Raw genomic sequence first — 25,072 nt, 5'->3', positions numbered from 1 at the left:
AGGATTTCCCTAAGCACGCAGCAATTTGCAAATGTCCAAGCAGAGATTACAGGGAAGAGCTCATTAGAAGCAGTCTGTAATGTAACAGCACAGTGACCTCTATACTACGGCCACAAAACCAAATCAAAATGGGAGCATCCTAAAAAATCAGCTTGTAGAGTCATCAGCCTCTCAGAAGCAAATAAGCACAGCTCCCTGCCCTCTTAAAACACCAGATATCAGCTGATAAAAGAGGAGCAATCCTGCAAGCCAAACAGCCAGGCAGTACTTGCAAGGCAGGATTTGTAGCCTGGTGCTCTTTGATTTGCTCTGAGAGTGACAGAACAGTAGTCAGAAAAACATGAAGGGGAAGAACATTTCTAATGTTCTGGTGACCCTCTGATGGTGAAAATCCCACCAGACCCAGGACTGTGCTCAAGGACTGGGGTGCTGCTGCTGCTCAGACCCTGAGCTGCACTGGGAAGGACAGACAGAAGGACAGCAGCCCCCAGTGGGACTGGGGACACCACAGACCCCAACAGCTCCTGGACTCACTTGGTTCTCAGGGGCTGAAACAGTCACACAGAGGAGGTTTCAGCTGCTTCACAGATCTGACAGCAGATCTGGAAATTGTCATCTCCTTCCCACGCCATCACACAGCTTGGTTCATTTGAAACCTGTTCTATCCTGGCACAGTTCAGCTTGTTTTACTCCTGCACACTGCAGCAGCAGCCTAGTGAAAAGTGGACAAACTGAGACCCCCAGTGAGGGGGAAGTGGATGCTGAACGGGCAAGTGGATGCTGAACTGCAAACACAGGGGCACAGCCAACAACCAAAACACCCCACACACACCCCCAGCCCAGCGTGCAACCTTTCAACCAGCAGCGAGCACGAGGGATGGAGCTGAGATCCCTGGCAACACCACTGAAATCCCTGTGCTTCTCCTTTATTTTGGGAGAGGCAGGATAATCCTTTTGAACTACCCAAGTGGGGGAGAACCAACATCTGTTCAGATTCAACGGCCTGGCTCTCACTGCTTCAGCTCCAGCTCTTTCCCAGCGGCTGGGGAAGGTCTCTAGCTTTTATTCAAAGGCACTGCCCTCACGCAGGGCCTTTCAGCACAGGCTTGCAGAGCACCTCACAGACATGTAATTAAACCCTAGAGCCTGCCCCGGTGAGGAAGGGATTATGAACAGGCCCCCAGCTCAGCAGCACAAGCATCTCTTTCTGTGGGATGGCCGAGGCGTTGGGCTCACTGCAGGGGTGCAGCAGTCCCAGCCCCACCGAGCTGCTAAACACACATCAAACAGCCCAGAGAGCCTGGAGAGGCAGCAGGGCAGAGCAGAGTGACCAGCAGCATCCTCTGATGGGATGGGTAGGGGCCCCTCTCAGAGCCACAGCAACAAATCCGTGTTTTGTCGCCCCTCTGCAAATTAAACTACACATTTCCAAAGTATGGCATTCCTCCTGACCAATTCATCCACCCAACAGCCCTGGGAGCTTCATAAAATGGAAAAACACCTTTTTTCCTTTCTTTTTTTTCCCCCCATGCTCACCTAAGGAGTGAGACTTTTGCTGGCTGAATTACATCTATTTAAACAAAAGTAAGGTCAGACATCTGCCTTTGCACAGTGTCAGCTGTGAGAAATGAGCTAACATCCAGATGCAGTGGCATGTCAGGATTAGCCCAGGCTGGGGCAGGAATGCTTCCATGTATGGAAAAATATTGGAGCAGTGAAACCATAAGCTTGGAGCTGAGTGAAGTGAGAGGCCCTGTCAATGAAATTGCAGGCTCAGGTTTAGAGGATTTAGCAGCTCAGATCCGCCACAAGATCCTCAGTGTGTATTACAATAAATTTCACACTTTTTCCAAAAGGGACTCCTACAGCAATGCTCAGAGTCACGAGGGTGAGATCCTGCACCCCTCTGCTCGCTCTGGAAGCCAGGCTGGAACTGCTGGGTACCATTCATGCCCCCCACACCAGGCACAGGCTCGGGTGTCGATGGAGATGTTTTGGCTGCTGCTCGCCCATCCCTGGGCTGCTGCCCTCTGCCCAGCAGGATTCATCAAAGCCAGCTCAGATGAAGCAGTGGCAATTCAAAAGCAAATGCTGAGCTGGATCAGCTTGGCTGGGGAAGCAGTGCCCGCTTCTGCCACTGTCATGGCAAGGGCAGCGACTGCCAGGGCATGGGGAGAGAGCCAGGGCAGTGTCCCAGCCAGCCTGACACAAATCAAAGGGGCTCGTTTGTCAGCATCCTGAGCTAACACTGATGAAGTCATAGCTATGACCTCATCTCTCCAGTGGGAATCTCCTGGGAACAAGGGAGAACTAGAATTTCTCTCTCCGGCTCGCTCACGCAGTTGCAATTTGTTTCAGTCGCCTTATTCTCTCTCTTCTGCAAACATTACTTAATTCTCACACAGATTTTTAAATCCTTACCCTGAAATGTAAAATAATGTTTCCTTCTCAGCTGTCAAAGCCCAGCCTTGCTGAGCTCCCTCCTGGTGGGATCTGTCTCCTTGTGCCAGCTGCCACCCATTCCCTGGGGTCTCAGCCCACAGCTGAGGATGCCACCAGCTATTTTTTAGACCTCAAACATGTAACTAAAATCTGGTCATTCTTGCCAAATTTATTTTTAATAGAGACTTTTGCACCTTTTCTCCATTAAAATATTTTAAAGTCAGACTGGATTCAGCCACAGTTGCAAAGACAGACAAAATATTGCAGGAGGACCCTGGAGCTTCCCTCCTTGGCTGGGCAGGACAGATTCCAATGCTGCAAAAACCACCCAGCAATGAATGTCTCACACCACCCTGCTGCTACAGGGTGATGCACACAAGAATTGTCCCAGGGTATCCCTGCTGCCTTCCTCACCACAAGCTGTGCTGAGGGTTTGCTCCCCTCCCGTGCACCATTCCTGTTGCCATAGCTGGAGCAGCAGCCATCACCAGGATTGCATCCTTCAGGAACCAGATTCTCTGCGGTGTTTGGGCTCTCCCCACACTGCCCTGTGCCTTGTTGAGGGCTCCCATCCCTTTGTTTTCAGGCCAGAGGGGCTTGCTGAGCCCCAGCATGGGTTTGATCAGATAGCAGATGCTCAGCTACTGCCCTGATGCAACCGAGCAGTCAGCCACTCACTCACGCTAAATAAAGACTGCAAATTCTTTACATATTAATTGTTGGTTGCAATTGTTCTCAGTGCTGACAGACGGACGTGAGAATATGCAGAAAACATTCCTGCATCTCTTTAGTTCCACCCTTCCATTAGTTGTGTGTACTCCATGCCAAATCAATAAGAGACTGCATTTTCCCTGGAAAACTGAGATGATGAAAACGTGATCAGCTATGAGACAAGGCACACATGTTGTAATCTGAAATACTCAAATAATTCACTTTCCCATGAGAGAATTTAACAGGTCTATCTGCTTACTTGTCAACTCATCCCACTCCCAGCTTCTCCATTGACCCTGTCTTTAATTTACAACCTACAGATTTAACTCTGATTGTGGTTTTTTGCCTATAGAGAATCATCTGAGAAGCAGCAGAGGAAGCTGCTCTGCAGAGGGACATCAAGGCAGTGCTGGAGAAAGCCCCCTCCCCAGAACACCCCCAGTCCCCCATCTGGGCTCCCACCTCAAGAACAGAGAGGAATTAACGTGCCCAAATCCCAGGCTGGAGTGAATCCAAGCTCCCTCCCCAGGCTGGCAGCACTCCCTCCTTTCCCAGCCGTTACTATCTGGAGATGGCACAAAGTGATCTGTCTACAAAAACATTTCAAACCTATCGTGCATTACACTGTGATGTGCCATGGAAGCAGCTTAGAGAGCACATGCAGCTATAAAGTTGTGATTATTCAGTATTCAACCCAGCCTGAAAGCTCAGGAGTCAGCTTGTAGCTGCTGAAAGCGGGGGGCCTGAAATTATCCGTGAATAGTTCAAAGCCGCAGTTAATTCAACATCTCCACTTTCAAAAGCATAAAAATCACAGATTCCTGGAGCGTGTAAGCTTTTCAAAAATTACAAACTACTAACTGTCAAATCAAAGCAGCAAATAGAAATCCACATGGCTGATAAGACAAATAGTTGCATTCTAAAGAGTAATTAAATATCACTTTGGAATATTTTGCTTGGAACTTGTTTCCCTGATAAAAACAATGGGGAGGGGAAGGAGGAGGAAGCAATCCACGCACACCAATAAGCTTCTCATCAAACAAATGCTCAGGCAAGCACTGCTCAAATTTGTTTTGCTGAATTCAGCCTGCTGTACAAGAGCCTCCCATGCCCTCTTGGTTTCCCTAGATCCGGACATTTCACATCAAACTCCACAATAAGGAGGAGGCAATCATTATGTTCAATCTGGATTGTTGGGAGGAGGGTTGGGACAAGAATCCCCATGGTGTGGTCACTAAAAACTGCAATATTTTCTGATTTGACTTAGATTAAAACCATGTCCCAACTTCCATGCTGGGAGCACGGCTGAAAAAAAAACAGGAATGCAAAACAGAGAGCTCTACCCAAATGCAATTCAGAAGTGAAACCTTACCCCAGTCCCACACACTCACCCCACCAAGTTCTGCTTTGAAACACTAAAAGTTTGTCCATGAGAAAGGATCAAAAAACTCCAAACCAACCCGGGACTCTTCCAAAACCTGAACCTGCCAGCAATGAACTCACCATGAATTTCACCCAAACTTTCTAGTACTAAGCAATACTTGTGGGCAACAATACAAAGGATTGAGTAGTGAACAAGGAGGCAGCTACTGCATTTCAAACTAAAATGCTATTGAACCACTTGATGGTGTAAATTTCATACTAAAATGTATTTGAACCACGCCATGCAAAGGCCAGGCAAACCTGATGTCAGATTTTGGGATGGGATGTGTACAGAGCCCTGTTCAAGAACCAATGCTGTGATCAGCAAACTGCTTGTCCCCACCCTGGAGCCAGGAGGATTTGATAATGGAAAGGTGCCCGAGACTTTCAGAGCAGGTCCTAAAACGTGGGCAATTACCCACTGAAGGATGTAATAAACACCACAGCAGACTACACGTCAGCAAGACTTTTAAAATACTAATTCTCCCCCAGGGAAAGTGCTCAGGCAGGCAGCAGTGTGGATATGGGGGGAAATCCAACCTCCACGGACGTCAGCGGTGTTTCTGCAACTCTTGCAGGACCAGGAGCAGGACACAGTCCCCAGACTTGCAGCCTCCTGACGCTGATGGGGATTTCACACAAGGATTAGGGTCTTGGCATGAGACAGGACTGCTAATTGCATGGAGGGTGACTGCGAAGCTGTGTAAAACACACAGAGAAATAATTTGGAAAAAAGGCATCAACAAAAACAAGAAGTCAAAATGTTTTGGCTTCGATGTCATCTGCACAATGTGGAAATAGTGAATAATTGGAGTTCATTGTTGAACGTCTCCAAAATCGCGGGGAAAAACGCTCCATTGTTCTGCACTTTCTTTTGTAAAGCTGTTACGTGTTCAGCCTCTAAAGAATGCATTTTTGGAGAAGAACTATGCACTGGTTACTTTACAAAGTAAAGTTCCTTTGCTCGGTCCTGCAACCTGAGAGTAACGAATGAAATTGTCAAGCGTGCGTTTTTAAAGGAACGTTTTCATTTCAACATCTGGATTAAGATGCCACAATGAAAAACAGCACACAGGCTTCCCTCTGCTCCCTTCATACATCTCCCATTCTTACATTTCAGAACCAGGGAAGTTTCAAAGCAAACAAAGAATCAGTTGGTGCTGCTAATGCCTTGCTTCTTACTCAATAGCCTGATGTCATGAAAAGACCATATTTTTCAAATCTACAGCTCCGTGAGCCAAAGAGTTCATATACATTCCCACCCCAAAAATATAGAGTCAGGAATACAGCTGAAAGTGATTACTTAGATATTTTTATATGATGAAATTCAAAAGCTGCTTCAAGTGATTTACAAAATCTTCTGTAAGACAAATCCCACATCTGTGCTGACCACTTGCCTCCCAGATCTCAGCAGATGGCAATTTCAAACAGAAGAGTTCTGAGTCCCTGAAAATCAGGGTGTACCTTAAACTGTAATCAAGGGTTTGAAGATTTTTCCTCCACAAAAATAAATTGTGGACAGTCTAATTTAATGACATTTCTATCTTCTCCCCAACATTTCTTGTACAAAGTCTACACACAAAATTAGTACCTGGTGTCTTATTAGGAGAGGCTCCCACGGCAGATGATCTTTTCAGATAAAGGGAAAACACTCGTCCCAACCAAAGGAAATTTACCAGCGTGAGCAAAGGGAGATCCTCAAATTGTTTTCAGATACTTGACTGAATAATCACAGAAAAACAATCAACATGTTTTGCATTTGTTTAAATCCAGAACAGAAGCATCTCAGCCTTCCCAAGAAGAATCTGTACAACACTCAACCAGATGCATAAATACAGCAGAAAAACACAAAACACGAGGGAGGCAAAGCACAGCCCCAAGAGCCACTGCGGTGCTGCGTGGATGCACCACGGAAATGTTAGGAGAAATTTCAAGATGAAAAAGAATGAGGAAGGCGACGGGGCCAAGAAACTAGCAAGTAAAAACAAAAGCAAAGGCAAATAAACAACAGCAAAAGATAAACTGCTGTTCCCTCGCTGTGGAGCTTTTTCTCCTCCAGCACTCTCCTTTCTCCCACTCCTATGTGGAACCATGGGAGAGGATCTACTCAGCGGAGAATGTGGATGGTTCAGCATTTTTCAGCAGAGATGACCAAGGTGTCCCACAGCAACACAGCAGGGCAGCACTCCTCCAACAGCCCGTGTGCCACAAGGCCTTGAAAAGCACCCAAATCCACCCTGAGTGTGCAGCAGGGACGGTGTGGAGCTCAGCAGGACAAGTCTGGGATCCTTCCTGCAGCAGGGAGGAGACACCTCCCTGTGGGTGCAGGGGGACACCAGGGCACGCAGGCAGATGGGGGCTGTTTACACTGCTGAGGCTCTCAGCAGCAATCAGGACATTGAAGCTGCTATTAAATCAGCCCTCCAGAACTGGAGCAGATGTCCACGCAAACAGACAACAACGGGGTGATGTTAAACCAAAACCACAACCAAAACGAGGACACAGAGCAACGTCTTCTCCCCATTGCTCTGCTCAGCCAGGCATTATCAGAGACAAATCAATCACCAAAATTTACCTGTGGCTGCCCAAATCCAGGCCTGAACAACTCAACTGAGGGACGTGCACCACGAGCTAAAGGCTCCAATCTCATTTGGCTCATTCTGGTTTTGTCCTTGAAAAAAACCCACCCAATAATAGGTCTGGCTGCGGTTCAGACAGAGGCATAATGCCATCCTCCTCATTAATCAAAGGCTTTCCCCGTGGCCAGATGTTTGCTGACTTGTACTGCTTTCTTTTATTACTGGTTTGGAGGCAAAAATTGCTGTGTGCTGAAGTTACTCCAATTGAGCTGGTTGTCCCTGGTAACTGCACCCCGGCATTATTGAGTTACTGAGGAATTCAGCAAAGAGTGGCTGTTTGCTTTGACAATTCCATCTACTTTTCCCAATAACCATCACAGTAAGATGCTAATTTACTTTTAGGACTGTGGGAATTGTACTGCAAACCCAGAAAGGAGCCTGGGTTTTAAGATCTATCAACGTTTGGTGCCCAGGGTTTGGAAGAAGGAGAGATGTAGAAAAATGCAGAGTACGCCAGAGAAGGACAATGATATATGGACCTTAAAAGTCATATTTTTTAGTAACATTGAGCAAAAAAAGTGATGCTTTTCTATAGGATAGGAAGCCATCATATCTCCACATAGCTTTCATGACCTCAGTAAATAAATAATGAACCTACAATGGGAAGAGTTGGCTTGAAAGGACTTCTGGAGGACTCTGAGCCTGGTCATCACCCACATTAAACCCTGCTGGGCAGAGCTTCACCCAAACAAGCCCTGAAACCTGCAAGGATGGGGAGCTGAGAGCTCAGGGACAGAGCTCTCAGTGTTCTCATCCCTCTTGGTGTCTCTACCCTGCATCTACAATATCCCTTTCTTCCCATAAATCTATATAATTCGCTGGGATTTAGGAGTCTCCCTTAGTGCAAAGGAACCATAACTCAAAAGCACTGCCTACATTCCTCTAATGCTTTTGTTTTAAAACAAATTAAGCCGGTGAGGTACTGAACATATGCTCGACATCCCCAGCTCTCTGCTGGCATGTTTTTGAAAAATACAAAGTTTGTGCTTTTCTGGGGAGTCAGGTCATTAACCCGACTATTTAAAAAATCAGCCTATTATGCAAGGAAACTTCTAACTGCCTGAGCTACAGGTTATAAATCTCCTGTTTAGAAATCTGATATCCTGACATAATTGCCCTTACAACTTACAAATAGGTTCTCTGTTATCCGTAGATTAAGCTTCCTCCAAAGCCACATCACATCTGCTTAGTTTTGAAAATATACAGCACGAGCTTCAATTACTTTACACTCCACACAAAAATAATCCTGAATTTAACTCAGGGCTTCTTGGAATAAGAGTTTAAGACCCCATAATCTTTTTATTTCATGTTTTCTTGCAATCTAATAGATGGAAGCATTGGCCAGCATGTAAAATTAATGCCACCTTCCACTTCTGTGATTTCCCAACCATTTAACTACATTGCAGTGGAATTTTTAAAGCAAATACTGCAAGCAGAAGTCCCACCATCTAAATAATCTGAAATGTTCTGCAGGGAAATGGTCAGCTACTAATTGGAACCACAGTGTTTTCACATCCCTGTAGGAAGAGGGTTTGGTTTAAAAGAAACCTGAGTTAAACTGTAGTTTCTCTGAAGGTTGCAGCTCCTCTGATTAATGGAACTGCTCAGATCCCGAGCACTTGGGTGAGCTCCCAGTTAGAAGTGCCTGGACTTCAAAGGGCCAAACTGGGGGCCTTGGGCAGCATTATCATCCAGGTGCACGGCATTAAACACACGAGAGTTTTTGCAGAAGTGGGGGCTCAGTGGCAAAAAACAAATGAGGGGAAAAAATGGCAAATCAATGTTTCAAAGCTACATCTCTTCTCAGCAGCAGGGACATCACACGGCGCTGCCAGACGACAGCCGACTATTCCTTAAACAATTCCTTTACCTAAGGAACAGAGCAGGGCTCAGAGATCCATTCTGGAAGATGTCATCCCTCTCGTCCCTTCCATCCCAGCCTCTCAGTGTGCAGACACAGGGGTTGCCTGGGGGGCTCAGCCAGCCCGGCCCTGCAGGTACCAGCGTTATCCCAATCCCAGCCAAGGCTGAGCCAGACTCTGCCCGCTGCTCCCACACCCGCTGCTGCCTCAGCCACTCGCCAGAGAGACGTTTAGAAATGGCACTGTGGGGCACCATCTTTTCAATTCTCACTCAATTGCTTCCAGAGATTAGATTTCTAAAGAGGTTTCTTTTTTTATTCCGTTTAAGCGTTGCAAGCTCGTTGGGAAGTGGAGGCTCAGCATGTACCTTTCTTTTCCTCACAGCCTGCTCTGTCTGGATCTTAGCGTGCTTTCTGTCCATTATCTTTCAGATTAAAGTCTACGGATGAGAAGCTGTAACTTGCAGAGTACCGAACGCACCAAACGAGAGGAACAAACCCCATTCCACAGCCTGGCCGGGCAGCCTCGCCAGCCGAGCCGGGCTCACCCGCTCCTCCAGCACCGCGTGTCCTCCCACGGCTGCCGGGGGCTCCTTTCTGTGCCCGAACCCTCGCAGGAGCCCACGGGCACCGTGTCCGCTGCCAGGGCAATGCCTCCCTTCCCCGGGTGCCCACCGGAGTGACGGGGTGCCCGGAGCAGCTGCTCCCCTCACAGCTCACCTGCAGCCCCGCTCCCCCGCGGTGCCCACGGTGCCCAGCCCAGGGCTCCCCTCGTACCCAGGCCCCGCAGGAGCCGGCGTCGCCCCGCGGGACAGCAGCCGCCACCTCCCCGCCGCTTCCTCGGCTCCCCGGGGAACTTTCTGGAAGGCGCCCGGCCCCGGCCGAGCCCCGCGGCCCCCAGACAAAGCCCGGGGCGCGCCCCGCCACCCCCCGCCCGGCCGCGGCCGCGGGGCTCACTCACCTTGCGGTGCTTGTCGGCGAAGGGCAGCGCCAGCCAGGGCATGGCCCGCACCGCCTCCTGCCACTGCTGCTGCTCCTGCTCCGCCGACACGAAGACGATCTCGAGGCGCTGCCCGCCGGCCGCCGCCGCCTCCCCCCTGAAGCGCCCGTAGAAGGCGGCCAAGCTGGCGCCGAGCTGCGCGCAGGGGCCGCCGAGGCTGCAGCCGAAGTAGAGCCCCACTAGGGAGACCCCGCGGGCGGCCAGCGCCGACACGGCCACCTCCTCGCCGTCGGCGGCCACCAGCACCTCTCCCAGCAGGTCGGTGAGCGCGCCCGCCATCCCGCTCCGCTCCCGCTGCGCGCCCGCTCCGCTCCGCGCCCGCCGGCCGCGCACGCCCCGCCCCGCCCCGCCAGGGGGCGCTGCCGCGCCGCGCGGCCCCGCGCCCGCCCCCGCCCCGGGCAGCGCCGCCCCGGCCCGGCCCCTCAGAGCCGCGGCCGGCCCAGCCCGGGCACGGAGCAGCGGCGCAGGGCTGGACAGGGCTGCACCCTGACACAGAGCAGGGTTAGGTGGGTGTTGGGGGGAAGTTCTTCCCTGAGAGTGTAAGAGCCGGCGCGGGTTGCTCGGAGAACTGCGGGTGTCCCGTCCCTGGAGCGTCCGAGGCCAGGCTGGATGTGGCTCCGAGCAGCCTGCTCCGGTGCAAGGAAGGTCTGCCAGCCTGTGGGACACCTGTGGTGGCACACACAGGATCGCACAGAACCAACTAGGGTGAGAAAAGACCTTTGAGTCCAAGCTGTGATAGAACACTGCCGTGTCTAACAGCCCATGGAACTGAGTGCACATCCAGCCTTCCTTTAATATCCAGGGATGGTGACTCCACCACCTCCCTGGGCAGCCCATTCCAGCACCCAATCACTTTTTTTTGTGAAGAACTCCTTCCTAATGTCCAGCCTAAACCTCCTCTTGTCCTGTCGCTGTTACCTGAGAGCAGAGGCTGATCCTCACCTGGCCACAACCTCCTTTCATCAATTAATAAAAATTGATAAACCCCCCCCTGAGCCTCCTTTTCTCCAGGCTAAACATCCCCAACTCCCTCAGCTGCTCCTTCCATAAGCTCCCTTCCAAACCAAACCATTCTGTGACTCCCCCATGAGGGTAGATGCCTCCCCAAAGCCCACAGATTTATTCCCTCCTTTGTTCCCAAAATCGGCCATAAATACATATTTACCCCTATTGAATGCCGGCAGAAGAACCTGAAAGCCAATCCAGAAGCAAATTGGGCTGCGTTGAGTTACACCGTCTGTCTGGCTGGGATACAGAAAGGAAATAAAGCAGAGACACTGACATGCAAACCAGGCTGTAAAATGTATTTGCTCTTTGTGTAATCAAAGTCTGCAATCTGCAAGCCTGCAGAATTCACTGCGGGATCCTCAGCTGCTCCCGACTGATGTCCATGCTGCAGGAGAGCCCCAAAACAGCTCACTGAAATCTTACTATCTGCTGCAATAAACACCTTTATTTTTACAACCTTTCCTTATTTGGTTTCTCGTTACTTTTGTTGCCTTCAATTGTATTTAAAATCGTTGTGTAGCGTCCAGAGCCATTAGGGGATGCTTTATAAATACAATTAATTATCATTATTATTATTATTACAGCTTTACAATCTCTCTTTTCTCTTGCCAAGACCTGCTCCCTAGAGGTGGTTCAAAGCAGGAGAAGTTTTGTCTTGTTTTTTATTTGTCCTTCCTTATCTGCCTAATTGAGTATCTGGGTTCTTCAGGGCAGGGAAGTTGTTTTTTAAGTCTGCAACCCTGAACTAACCAGCCCATGCAGCAAGATAAATATTCTGCTGTAAAAATAATATTTATGGCTGCAGTTGATAAATGCATCTGGCCTTGCTTTTAGTGAACAAAGCAGGAGGAAGATGCTCTGAAACACAGAAAAAGTTAAAAGCATTTCTCTCTTAAGGAGCAATAAAATAAAATGAGGAAACAACTGTTCTTAATGAAAAAAAATCACAGGTGTGACTGAACTGAGTTATACCATGAGAGAGCTTAAAATGTGGTGGGTGAGGTGCTGGTTCTGCAGCAGAATCACAGATTCAGGATGCCCATTTGAGAATCAGCTTGAGACACTAGAATTAAGGAGTCAGGACAGCATCCCAAGGTTTTAAACAAGCAGTTTCTTGTCCATAGAGAGCCAGTGCCTTTCTGCATTTTTCTAACTCCTATTTATTTTTCATAAGTAGTGTTGGGGTTTTTTTTTATATTACACCTTAGCTGATTAGTACATACTATATTTTTCACTTAAGTATTTAGCAAGCACATCTATTTAGTTTATTATATTATAACTACCATATAAAATATATATTAGCTTATTATATTTAGTTTATTTATAAAATAAAATGTATTTAATTTAAATATAAATTTATTATTTATGTATTATTAATTATTATATAATTATATCATTATATACTTATATACTTACATACTTACATATTGTATTTATATTTATATTTATATTTATATTTATAGGTATAGATATAGGTATATTTATAGGTATGTTTATGAATTATATTTATATTTGTGATTTATGATTTGTATTTAATTTTATTTTTTTATTTTACGTATATTATTTCAAATATATATATATTTTCAAGCATATTTACCGGGTTTTTTTTCCAAAAATATTTGGCGTATATTTGGCTAATGATTGGCACATTTTGGGATTTCCCTGCATGTTTAACAGGAAAAGGGGATCCGTATGCCCCGGTTCCCTCCCGGTGCTGCGGAGGGAGCGCGGGGCTCCGGTGCCATCTGCCGGGAACAGCGCGCACGGCAAGCGGGGACCGGCACCGCCACCGGGCAGGGAGCGGGGACAGCGCGGCCGGGAAAAAAGGAGGCTCAGAGGGACCTCATGGAGCTCCAAAACTCCCTGCGGAGAGATCGCAGCCAGGGGTGCGGCAGTCTGGCAGCCCAGGACAGGAGGAACGGCCCCGAGATGCAACAGGATGGATATCTGGGGAAGATTCGGCACCAAAAGGGTGGCGAGACCTGGAAGAGGATGCCCAGGGTGGTGGTGGGGTCATCATCCCTGGAAGTGTTCAAAAACCGTCTGGATGTGGCACTGAAACAGCAGAGTTACCCTGAAGTATCCACTGATGGCTCTGATCATGTGATCCTATGGTACAACACTTATGTAAAACCTTAATTTGATTGCAAAAGGCTGCTCAGTTTTTAACTCAGCTGCATTCTGAACTCCATGTCGCACTGAGGGCAGTGGATCTTCCATGGTGTGTGGACATCAGCCAGCAGCAAGGTGTCCTAGAGGAAAGGGACACACTCCAAACAGTTCAGTGCTTGACAAAAACCCATTGTGTCCTGACATTCTCCTCATTGGGCAGCTCTCAATCACGAGCACATTTGTGGGTGCATTTTAGCAGCAACACGTTGGCTGTGTTTCAGGTTATGGACATCCATATCCAGAGAAAGCCTGGGGTAGCCATCCTGTCGGGAATCTGCAGGGAAATCAAGAGCTAATTCTGCTCTGCGCATGATGCAAGCCAACTGCAATCCTTCTCCTCTCAGTTTTTTCTTCTGGAGTCACATCAGCATTGCTGAGGATGGCACAGCGTCCTGGCTGCTGAAACCAGCTCCAGCAGGACAGCCTGTCTGCCTGGTCACACATTAACTCCTCCAAACCGCTCTGTGTTCAGGTATCAGCCTCCCAAAACTGCTGCTATGGATCCACTGGGGGTCTGAAACAACCGCACGGAGTTTGACCCTTCAAATTCCTCAGCTGTGTTGCAATCCTGTTAATATCCGGATTGCTGAGGGCAGCTCGTGGTACCTTTGGCCCTCCTCGTCAGAAGATGAGTCCTGCTGAATCCAGCTGCTGGCAAGGTCCTTGTCCCTGTCACAGAGGTGGAGACAGTGCCAGGTCTGTTGTGCCAGTGGTGGGAGAGGCCTCAGGGCACCTCTGCTCATCCTGCCAGGTCCTGGAGTGCTCATTGTGCCACTTTCCAGCAGGACTGGGATCCACGTGTAACCACAGAAACACAAAACAGCGCTTCTGAAAGTGACCAGAGTTGATTTCACACAACACCAGCAAAACACAAGGAAACTGATTTCAACCACAGCCCTTCTGTGTGTGTTTGGCTCTCTGGGGGATAGTCCAGGCCCTGGCTCCTGGGGCTGGGAGGGAATTTTTCTCCCCAAGGTTGTAAAGATGGGCCTTTTTATTTTCAAAGTCCTTTCCCGCCAGGTTTCTGCTCGATTCTCTCCCTGCTCTTCACCAGCCCGGGGTATTGATCTCAGCAGGGTCACCAGTAAACTTTAAAGGTCCTCACACTTGCGCTGCTCGTTTAGGACCATGAATGGCACCATCTGAGCCTTATCATTTCCCCTCTGCCTCCACGGGAGATAAGGCACGGCAGGAGCCCTCCGGCCATCCCGCAGCCAGGCTGGTGACAGTCACACACCAGCCAGTTATCACCTTTTCCCAGAACCATTTCTGTGTCTTCAGAGCTGCCCCTGCAGCACCAGCCTGCATCCACTGGCCTCAGGACAAGAGGGAAAGATCATTGAGAGGAGCATTCTTTTGTCCGGAAATACCCTGATTTTATCATCTGAAATACCCTGATTTTATCAGGGCACATAAAATCAGAATGGCTGTGACTCATCACCACTATTCTGCGATTTTTCATGATGTCGCATCATACCTGAAGGGACAAGGTGATATGTGAAACATTAACGAGACATTATATTTCAGGCTGGTGACACCACAGCTATAAGGCACCAGGGCAGCATTTAAACAGCTGGAAAACCGAGACCCACTTTCCACTGCAATTTTCCATGCGTTAGCAATAGGTTTGGTTACAGCTACTTGGTTACGAGTACCTGCCCTTAGGTAAAATTTCACTCCTGTAACAACCCAGCCTCTGACCCAAACCAAATATCCTTTTTGCCAGGTGCTGGGTGAACACAGCCATTCCAACCTCCTCACCCTGCACCGCTGGGCGCTGCTGGGCGGCAATCCCTGGATCAGGGACAATCCCTGCTCACCAGGTGATGGTGAGTGGATGGACGAGACGGGGAGGCTGCCCAGAGCCGGCTGTTTCCATGACCCTGGTGGCAGAGGGGACATTCCTTTGCTCAGATGTCCCATTCCCACCTTTGCCAGCTCCCGTGTTAGGGAGGACACAGCACCTTGGGGGTCCAAACCATGATCCCACAAGGAGTTCCCCAGTCCATAACCACCACCCGGGGGTCTCTGGACCTCTGGTGACCCCTGATCAACCCGTGTCTCCTCAGGGCATCCCCATCCCAGAGCCGGCGAGCAGGAGAGCTCCAGATGCCGCTGAACAAACCCGTGGGTCCCCTGCCCTTTGCACAGCAGATCCCCAAACCACCATCGCCAGCAGGGGATCCCCAACCCCCAAAATCCCCGCGGCGGCCCCTGGGCTCCAACACGTGTGAGCGGGGACTGCGCGGCTGCTCACACTGGGCCGTGCGGCTCCCGCTGCCAGCCCGGAGCTGCCGTGCCGAGCCGTGCCGAGCCGTGCCGAGCCGTGCCGCCCCGCCCACAGCCCCGGGGGCGGAGGCGGCCGTGCCGTGCCGTGCCCATAAGGCGGGCGGGGTGGCCGGGGTGGCGGCGGCGATGGCGGCAGCGCGGTGCCTGCGGAGCGCCCGGCGCCTCCTGCCCGCGGGCGCACGGAGCGAGTGCTGGGAGCTGGCCCGGCTGGCGGGGCCCGTGGTGAGAGCCTGGGCGGGGAGAGGCGGGCGGGACACGGGGGACACGCGGGGGACACGCGGGGACACGGGGATCGCGGCAGGGCTGGGCTGCCCGCATCCCCCGGCGCTCCGGGATGCTCAGGAGGGAGACTCCGGGCACTGCTGGTCCTGTCGCGCTGGGTTTCGGCTGCCTGCAGCCTCCGGGCACGGTTCTGCGACCGCGGTCCCTCGGCCGAGCCTGGTTGCCGCCCCGATCCTTATACTTTGCCCCAGGCGCTCTTGCTGCTGCCCAGCGTGCTCCCTGCCTCCCCGCAGCTCGGCTGTGGAGCAGCGCTGGTGGGCTCTGGGAGGGGGACTAAGCTGTTAAACTGCTCTGTGAAACCAGGCCAGAGCCCTGGCACTGCCACTCACCCCTTGGGTGACAAGTGGCACTTTGCTTAGTGCCAGGCTCCATATCTGGCCCTTCCAGCGGTGCCCTGTGCTCGCTGTCCTGAAATCCTCCCTGGACTGGAGCTGCCGTTTGCCATTTATCTGGACCCTCTGGAGGGAAATGACCCTTTGGCAGCTGGCACAGAGAGTGCTGAGCGCGTTTTGCAGAGGCTTCTGCAGAGGGGAACCACGCACCACAGCCCTGGTTCCGATCACTCGTGTGTGAAACTTGGTGCTTTTAGTCTTCTGCCATATCTGGTAAATAAGTGCCAACTGTTGAACTTCTCAGAGGCACCATCCCTGACATCAAATCCCTGACCTGCTGTGTTCAGTCAGCAGAAGAAGCCTGGACTAGTTTCAGTTTCGGTAGATGAGCACATCAAGCCCTCTGAGTCCCCTCAACCATCCTGCCCGCAGCACAGCCTGCTCCTCCACGCCCACAGACACCTCCAACCCAAACTACAGCTGCTGTTTGATGATCATCCCATGATAAACGCTGTGCTGGGGTGATGCTGGAGGTCCAGACCCCTCCTGGGGGGATTACTCACAGCAGAGGGTCGAGCACGCCTGGGCCTGCAGCATCTGCAGGCAGCACTGGGAGGTCTGCAGAGGAGAAGGGATCCTTCTGCTCTTCCTCTGACCCCTCAGAGCTGGTTTTCCAGCAGCTCTGGGCTCTTGCCTTGCTAAGTGAGCATGAACAGCTCCTGGGCATGGTTTCCAGCTGTGCCCACCCCTCAGTGGGTACAAATGTCCCTGACTCCTGCCATCTGTTTCAAGCTGTGCCATGACTCTGTGCCCTGGATGCCTGCAAGGGAGACATCCTCTTGCCAAGGGAAAATGAGCTCTGGAGTGCAATCTCTGCTGCAGCATTGTTGCACACTGCTGGCAAGGAGCTCACAGACTGACCTTGGTGTCCCTCCAGGAGGAGAGGATGTTGTGGTTTTGGAGGATAGTTTTCCACAGATGCACGCAAATGTGCAAAAGCACTGGGATGTTTTATTTTCCCTTCTCTACGCAGCCCTCATCCTGGAAAAGAGGATTTCTAATGAAGCCCTTAAGCCTCTCTTAAATGGGGTCATCTGGCAGATTGTAACGCCAAAATACCACGGGGCAGGTAGATGTTGGCTTTGAAAGACAAAGCTCCTGAGAGCCTACTGGAGTCCTGGAGCTGCCTCCCTGCCCAGCAGTGTTGGCAAGCAGGGATGGGCTCCCAGGACCTCAGCAGAGTCCTGGCATGGACAGAAGCACAAGGAAACTTGAGCGTATGAGTGTTCACAGTCCATCTCCTGGGGCAGGGCTGGTGTTCCACAAGCCCTAACAGGTCCTCATCTCACCATCTCCTTCTCCTCCCATCCTAGTTCTTTGCCCAGCTGCTGGGGTTCCTGATCAGCGTGGTCAGCTCTATCTTCTGTGGCCACCTGGGGAAAGCTGAGCTGGATGCTGTGACCCTGGCTGTGTCTGTATGTATTGCTTCAGTTCCCCTTGGATTTAAAACACGTGAATTATGTGTCACCAAAAAATGAAGAACCAAAAAACGCAGATATGTAGAAATGTTTATGTGAGGGCCCTGGGGTTTTTTTTTTGCCCTGACCACAGGCAGGAGAGGGGAGCTGAGCAGTGCCAGTGCAAGGCCAGCACCTGAGAGCCTCTGGCAGACTTGGGCACGTAGCCAGGAGCAGCACTGTTTGTTGTGGTGCTTTAGATCTTCACCCCTTGCTAGAAGATCCTTTGGTTAACCAGACTGTGTTATTCTGAGAAATAGAGAAGGACTGGAAAACTTCCCAGAAACTTGCAGCAGAGCTGTCTCCCCACCCAGCTGGGAGGGAGGCAGTGCTGTGGGCCAGCTTGCCCTGTCTCTCCCCCAGGTTATTAACGTGACAGGAATCTCCATCGGTGCTGGCTTGGCCTCGGCATGTGACACGCTGATGACCCAGGTCAGTGCAGCTCCCCCTTTCCTGTGCCTGGGACTGTTTGCTGGGGGTGTCTCACCTCCTGTGCAGCGTGATCTGAGCACAAAGGGCAGGGCAGTGGCAGCTTCCAGACAGAACAGGGTTGGGATCGCTCTGGCTGGAGCCTGCTCCTTCCCCAAGGAGCCCTGGGTCATGCCTGGGTGCCAAAGGATTTGCAATCTGCAAATTACACCCAGCCAGCCTGGTATCTGCAGCTGCAAGGCATGGGGAAGGCATTTGGCTCATCCCAGCCCCTTTGGCTCCCTGTGATGCCCACCTTGATGCTTTCTCCTGATCCAGACCTACGGCAGCAAGAACCTGAAGCAGGTGGGCACCATCCTGCAGCGGGGCATCCTCATCCTGCTGCTCTTCTGCTTCCCCTGCTGGGCCCTCTTCATCAACACCGAGAGGATCCTCCTGCTCATCCGGCAGGACCCCGAGGTCTCCAGGTCAGGGGTGAGATCCAGCCCTTCTGGATCAGGCTTTTGCCATGGAGTGTTGAAATCAAGGCTCTCTGGAGCTTGAGCACAGCGCTGTTTGGCTTGGCTCTTGCTTTGCTGGATCATTAACTGGGGAAACAACTCTCTTTCCAGGTTAACTCAGCTCTACGTGATGATCTTTATCCCAGCCCTTCCTGTAAGTCTCTGCTGAAGCTGTTAGCAGCTCTGGGTACCTTAGGAGCACCAGGGAGAGGAGGGAAGGCCTTTGCTGTGTGCCTCACAGGGCAGCTTTAGGGCTGTACAACCCTTGTGCCTTACAGGACGTGCACGGGCCAGCAGCAAACAGGGGCTCTCTCATCCTCCTATGCAGTGCCTTTTGCTGTGGCCACAAAACTTGTGATGGCCATTGGAGCCAGGGCCTCCAGGCTCACTCTTAGCCCCAGGATAAAGGCTGGAGCTGTTCCCACACTCACAGCTGGCTCCTCTGAGGCAGAACCCCTGTGGGATAAGGGTCTGTAGGTTTATCCTTCCAAGCTTTCCAGCCTTTCTCACGCTGATGAGGAAGCATTGGAGATTTCCCATTTGGAGGCTGATCTGTCTTCCCAATGGGAATGGGATGTGCTTTTTGTCTCTCCTGGTTTTGGGTGCTGGCAGTGCTTCCGCTGGAGCCCAGGGGTTTGGAGGGAGGTGGAGGGACATTGATCTGTCGGTGTGCAGTGGTCCCGGTGTGGTGATGAACTGAATCCTGATTTTGCAGGCGGCCTTTCTGTACCAGCTGCTGACAAGATATTTACTGAGTCAGGTATTGTATCACTGGCCATGGAATCCAGGTATTTCCAGAACATGGATAAACTTGGGGATCTCAGCTCACTGTGTTCCAGGGAGAGCTGGGCTGGGCAATGTGAGGTGAGCCAGCCCTGGCTGAGCTCAGGGGAACCACCCTTAGCTGGCTCCATCTCCTACTTCCCAACTCTGTGTTTTATGGGTTGCACCAGCTCCTGAGCTCTCCTTGTCACCCCCTGCACATCTCACAGAGCCCGGCCTCACCTGGAACACGAGCTGCCTTCTTGGCTTTCCCCTTGGGCATTGCTGGAGGTCCCTCGTGCTCACTGGATGGGGCTTGGGATGCCTTTTGGGGGAGCAAACTCCCAAGTTCCTCCTTGGCTTCCAGGAGATCATTATGCCTCAGGTGGTGACGGGGATTGCAGCCAACGTCCTCAATGCAGCCATGAACGCCTTCCTGCTCTATGCTCTGAAGCTGGGCATGGTGTAAGTGTGGGCAAGGCTGGGCTCTCCCTGGGTGCAGGGCTTTGCTCAGGGCATGAGGGGGTTCCTGAGTCCCCAATTCTGCACCCCCTCCCTCCAAACCCCAGCAAAGCTGAGGCTGGAGGGGTCTGTCCCATATCTGCAGCAGGGTTGCTGTGGGTGCCCTCAGCTCTGTCCTGCTGTGGCTGAGGAGGTCACTTGTGGGCAAGGATGTCCCTTGTAACCTGCCTGTCTCTCCCCAGGGGCTCTGCCTGGGCTAACATGGTTTCTCAGTACACCCAGGCCATCCTCCTCGTCCTTTACGTGTGGTGGAGGAAGATCCACGTGAAGACCTGGGGAGGTACTGTTCTATCCTAACCCTTCAGAGCAGCAGTGTCTTTGGCATTGTCACCAGCAGGTGACAAAGGGATTGCCATCCCCTCACAGTGGGAAGGTGCTGTGGCCACGTCCTCAAGGCCTTTACTGTAGCTCCAAACACATTCTTGCCAAATATCCCTAGACAGGAATGGCACAGCAGCAGTCCTGGGCTGGTGTCCTGTGAGCTGCAGGGGGGGTTGTCCTCAGAGAGGGGATGTGGCTCCCCTTTGGGATTGCACATGGAAAACACATGTTCATCCTGCCTCACCTCCTCCTGTCAGGCTGGAGCAGGGAGTGCCTCGTGGACTGGGGCTCCTTCATCTGGCTGGCAGTGCCTGGCATGGTCATGATGTGCATTGAGTGGTGGACCTTTGAGATTGGGAGCTTCTTGGCTGGTGAGTCCAAACCCTCTTCTCCCTCTGGTTCCTGGTGACTGCTGCTTGAGGGTGTCCCCAGAGCCCCCGTGGCCCTGCCAGCAGCCTCCTCACCTGCAGGGCTGGGTCTGCAGGACACTGCAGGTGTTCCCCTCCATCCCATGGGCACAGGTGCCTCCTTTCCAGCCACTGAAGGAGGTGGCAAATCTTTTCCAGGGCTGATCAGCGTGGTGGAGCTGGGAGCACAATCTGTCATCTACGAGCTCGCCTGTGTGGCGTACATGGTAAGGGCTGGGGAAACCCTAAACAGCCTGGGAGGAGCCCCAAAACTGGGGCCCTGGGGATCAGAGCAGGGCTTGGGAGCAGGCAGGTGATGCCTCTCCAGCCTGCACATCCAGGGTGTGCTGCAGATGGGAAATCCCTTCACTGCAGCAATCCCAGTTTGTCCCCAGTTCCTCAGTGGGGAAGAAGAAAATCCCTGCAGGCTCTGCTGGCCCTGCAGGCTCTGTCACTCACCTCCTCCTGTCTCTGCTTCTCAGGTGCCTCTGGGCATCAGCGTGGCTGCGAGCGTCAGGGTGGGGAATGCCCTGGGAGCAGGGAATGTGGAGCAAGCCAAGACCTCCTGCATCACTGCGCTGCTGTGCACAGGTCAGTGCAGTCCTGCAGAGCAGAATAAAGGGCAATTATCAGCAAATGCTTCAGTTTTCCTCCCCAAGGCTGGGGATGTCCCACAGGAACCCAGTCCCACTTGTCTGGACCCTTTGGGCAAGGCAAAATCCTGACTCGTCTTTTCTGTTACAAGCCTGGTGCAAAGGCTTTGAGACTTAAAAATGCAGCTTAGTGTTCTGTCCTCACACTCCTCCAGAGGGTAGAGTGAGAGGAAAACAGACTTATCCTCTCCTGCAGCATCATTTGACATCAGTGAAGTCCAGTCCCCACCACATGGAGTCCCTGAGGTGTGGGTCAGGAGCAAAATGTGCTGCCCTTGAAGCAATTGGACCATTCCTTTTTCTTTCAGGAGTTTTTGCTGTGCTGGTTTCAGCATTACTGGGGAGCCTAAGGAACGTGGTGGGATACATCTTCACCAATGACACGTGGGTTAACAGCTTTCTTTTAAGTACTATTGCCTTCCTGGAGGGTGTTATTTATACCCCAGAAGCTGCTGACAGATAAGAGTTCATAAACCCCTATCTGGCAAAGGTTCCTCAAATGTTCCTCCCCATTTGTGAGCATCCCTGGGCAGCACAACTGCTTCTAACACTGGGACAGGCTGGGATCAGAAAACTGGGATCAGCCTTTGTGGTTGATTGAGGAAGATACGTGAGAAGCAGGGACCAGGTGGTGCTGCTTGCCCTGATCAGTCCATCCATCCCTCTTCCCAACAGGGAGATTGTCACCCTGGTGTCCAGAGTGATGCTCATCTTTGCTCCGTTCCACTTGCTGGATGCCACAGCAGTGAGTATTGCAGCTCGTGCAGTGACTCCTCCCTGCAGCTTGGGCTGCAGAGCTGCCTGAAACCCACTCTGGACCTCTTAAAATGATCCAGAGAAGCCAACTGAGAAACTGTCAGTGTCAGAGCAGCTTCTTGTGTTACCCGTACCACCTCTGTGCCTGTGGCTGCCCCTTGGCGTTCCTCCTCTTTTCCCCTGGCCACAGCTCCAGCTTTTTAGTGGTTTATCAAAGCAACACAAGTGAACACCAGGCTCTCCCAGCACACTGGGATACTCAACAGACAGCAATTCTGGCCTGATTCCTCCTGTCATGTCCTGGGGGAGGCACCTTGGGGACCTCTTTGGGATCTGCTCCGTGTCTGCGAGACGAGCCCCACACCGCATGCTCCAGAATGTAGCTTTGCTCCTCTTGGCTTGGTGGGGCAGTGCTGTGGGTTTCCCTGTCCCCAGGGCTGTGTTTCCCTGTCCCCAGGGCCGTGCCATGCCTGGGAACCCCCTGGCAGTGACGCTGTGTCCCTCCTTTCAGGCCACGTGTGGCGGGGTGCTGCGTGGCACAGGCCGCCAGAAGCTGGGCGCCATTGCCAACGCCGTGGGGTATTACACCCTGGGCTTCCCCATCGGCATCTCCCTGATGTTTGCAGCCAAGATGGGGGTCTTAGGTACGTGTGCCCTCCAGCTGGTGTGGTTTGAGCTGTGCTGAGCAAAGGCTGAGCCCTGGAATTTGTGCCTGGATCTTCGTTGGGTCAGCGGGGCTGGATTGGACACTGCTGTGGTTGGGGTGGGCACTGAGTTGGTCCCAGTAAATCCAGGCTTACTCCCAGCTTCCCCAGGAGCTGTTTCCTTGAAAGCTCTTGGGCTGAAGTCCTTGGGCACTCTGGCAATGACTGGCAAAGGCAGGTTTTCCTCAAGCTTTTCCAAAGGCAGGTTTTCCTCAAGCCCTCCCTGAAGTAACTTCCCACTGCTGTAGGTCTGTGGGTTGGGATGATCATTTGCATCTCCGTGCAAGCCCTTTCCTTCTTGGCTTTTGTCATCCGCATGGATTGGAGGAAAGCTGCAGAGGAGGTGAGAATTGTGCTTTTCTCTGGTGGTTCTTGAAAGGTGCTGAGTTAATTCCTGTTTCAGTACAACACTACAGCCCCCTAGGAGGTGGCAGAAGTGAGCTGAGGTCTGTCCTCCTGTAGCAGAGGAGCAGCTTGGTGCTGAGAATGCTTTTCTTGGGAGAGTGCAGGGTGTTTTGGGCTGGGCAGGACACCCTTGCCCTGAGAGAGCAACTCTTCCCTGTGTTTTCAGGCTCAAGTCCGAGCTGGAACGAAAGAACAAGTGGAAGATGTGAACTCCAATGGCACAGCTGCTATCAAAACATCTGCTGTGGGTATGACACCAGGCAGGGAGCCCAAATGCCCCACCCAGCCCCTTCCTTTCCTTCCCAATTGTGGCAGCCATGTCTGTCCCGGAGGCTCAAATGCCTGGAAGGAGCACAGTGCCTGCTGCTGGCCCTGGGCCAGTGGCACTTCGCCTGCACTGAGCAACGGGGCACAAGATACAGCTTGCAGCTGTGTGTCCCAGTGTCCCCAAGCCTTGGGAAGGGACCCTGAGCACTGTCACAGGCGCTGGTGCAGCCTCCCTGCAGCTCTGTCTGTCCCACAGGTTACACCTCCCTTGACCCGGACACCGGGGACACCACGGTGCTACCTGAGAGCATGGTGATGGGGGAGAGGCAGCCTGGGCAGGAGCTCAGCCCTCAGGAGGAGCCTGCTGTGCTCCCTGTCCTTGCCCCCGTGCCATGGAGGGCTGTGATGCTCCGCCGAGGGCTGGCTGCTGCTGCTGCCATCGCTGTGCTGCTGGTGGGGATCCTGGTCCGGCTCCTGACTGGCAATGGATAAACCCAGGGAACTGAGGAACTCCGCACAGAGCAGGAGGGCACAGGGCAATGTCCCAGAGGATGGGGAGGGAGAGGGATTCCCCCACAGTGCCTTACAAAAAGTCCCTTTGCACGGTTTCTGGTTAGCTCACAACGTTTGATCCCACACGCTGGAGAGCTGGTTCCTCTCCTGCTCTGCACTGGGATGTCACTCATCAGAGGTGGATGAGAGCAGACAGGGTCCTGGTGCTGCTGTCCTGCTCTCTGGGGACACTGGACCGTGTCATTTGCTCATGGCAGAGGCTCCTGCTGCCCACAGCACATTTCCTTACACACCAGCCTGTCCCAGCATCTTGGGGTGGCAAATGCCACTTGCAGCAGCTGTGGAACAAAATGGATTTTGCTGGAAGATGTCAGACTCTGCTCTTGGGTGCTGGCTGCTGGCCCTGACCCTGCTCTCCCTCTGCAGGGCGGGCACAGGGCCTAAAGCAACTCTTCTTTGCACTTTTGTAAGGTGGTATTTTGATACAATAAAGTTTTCTGAGTAAACGTTGGGCTGTTTAATACGGCGTGAGCGTGACCCTGGTCATTGGCAGGACTGTGCTGTTGAGAGGGAAGGTTGCGGGTCTGCTCCTGGCCCTGAGGTTTGGGGCTGGCTCCAGACACTGTTATCACTCTTCCCCTTGGGTACAAAAGCAAGATTTGTTGTTGTCAGGATTGTGGAGTCTCAGGTTCTGGTTGTTAATTGCAGCCCCAAGATGTGCAGGATGTCTCTGCTTCAGCCCGTGCATCTGAAGAACGAGTCTGGACTCTTCACTTTTTGGTCTTGAAGTTGTTTATCAATTCTCATCTATAAAATTTTCTTTCTGCCCAGCCAAGATCTGCTCAGCAGAGCACTCACAAGCATTCTGTTGTCTTTTTACACTACAAACTACATATATAATATTTACACTTAATTCCCAATACCTATCACCTATGTTAGACAGTGCACTTCTACTCTAAACCAATCCCAAAGTGCCAACATCACTGCAGGAAATGGAGACCAAGAAGAAGAAAGGCTGGACACACCCAAGTTCCTCCACCTTGTCCCCATAACCCCCATACCAAAAATCCTAAAATCTACCTTTTCACCCTGTGATAATATTATTATTATACTATTCAAACCTGTGTGACTTTCAGATCCTCATACAAAGCTGGCAAC

The 25,072-nt window shown here is 51.8% G+C and overlaps 2 protein-coding genes across 2 annotated transcripts in view; one reads left to right on the top strand and one right to left on the bottom strand.

The window, feature by feature from the left end:
• Nucleotides 1-10,385, bottom strand: part of NXN (nucleoredoxin) — a 46,966-nt gene extending 36,581 nt beyond the window's left edge. Inside the window, exon 1 of the mRNA XM_054287097.1 lies at nt 10,037-10,385. Coding sequence (XP_054143072.1) covers nt 10,037-10,354 — 318 coding nt within the window. The 5' untranslated portion in view covers nt 10,355-10,385. The remainder of the gene's footprint in view (nt 1-10,036) is intronic.
• A 5,285-nt stretch (nt 10,386-15,670) lies between these two features.
• On the top strand, nt 15,671-24,345 carry LOC128944013 (multidrug and toxin extrusion protein 2-like). Its single transcript, XM_054287078.1, has 17 exons — nt 15,671-15,766; nt 17,532-17,633; nt 18,039-18,107; nt 18,423-18,571; nt 18,716-18,758; nt 19,320-19,364; nt 19,734-19,831; nt 20,071-20,168; nt 20,467-20,580; nt 20,776-20,843; nt 21,099-21,207; nt 21,578-21,653; nt 21,945-22,014; nt 22,537-22,669; nt 22,978-23,072; nt 23,301-23,382; nt 23,658-24,345. The coding sequence occupies exons 1-17, from the start codon at nt 15,671-15,673 to the stop codon at nt 23,891-23,893; spliced, it is 1,683 nt and encodes a 560-aa protein (XP_054143053.1). The 3' UTR covers nt 23,894-24,345.
• Nucleotides 24,346-25,072: the final 727 nt, after the last annotated feature.

Source organism: Melozone crissalis, unplaced genomic scaffold (assembly GCF_028551555.1).
Source record: "Melozone crissalis strain CALT ecotype California unplaced genomic scaffold, PUWL_Pcris_2 ptg000057l_1, whole genome shotgun sequence".
Taxonomy (NCBI): domain Eukaryota; kingdom Metazoa; phylum Chordata; class Aves; order Passeriformes; family Passerellidae; genus Melozone; species Melozone crissalis.
Note: the sequence above shows the minus strand (reverse complement) of the source record. Positions and strands in the feature narration are given on the sequence as shown.

Excerpts from the sequence above, each read along its gene's own strand:
- LOC128944013 (XM_054287078.1), top strand. The coding sequence starts at position 15,671 with ATGGCGGCAGCGCGGTGCCTGCGGAGCGCCCGGCGCCTCCTGCCCGCG. Across the intron at positions 20,169-20,466 it reads CCACGTGAAGACCTGGGGAG|GCTGGAGCAGGGAGTGCCTC; the intron begins GTACTGTTCTAT and ends TCCTCCTGTCAG. Across the intron at positions 22,015-22,536 it reads ACTTGCTGGATGCCACAGCA|GCCACGTGTGGCGGGGTGCT; the intron begins GTGAGTATTGCA and ends CCCTCCTTTCAG.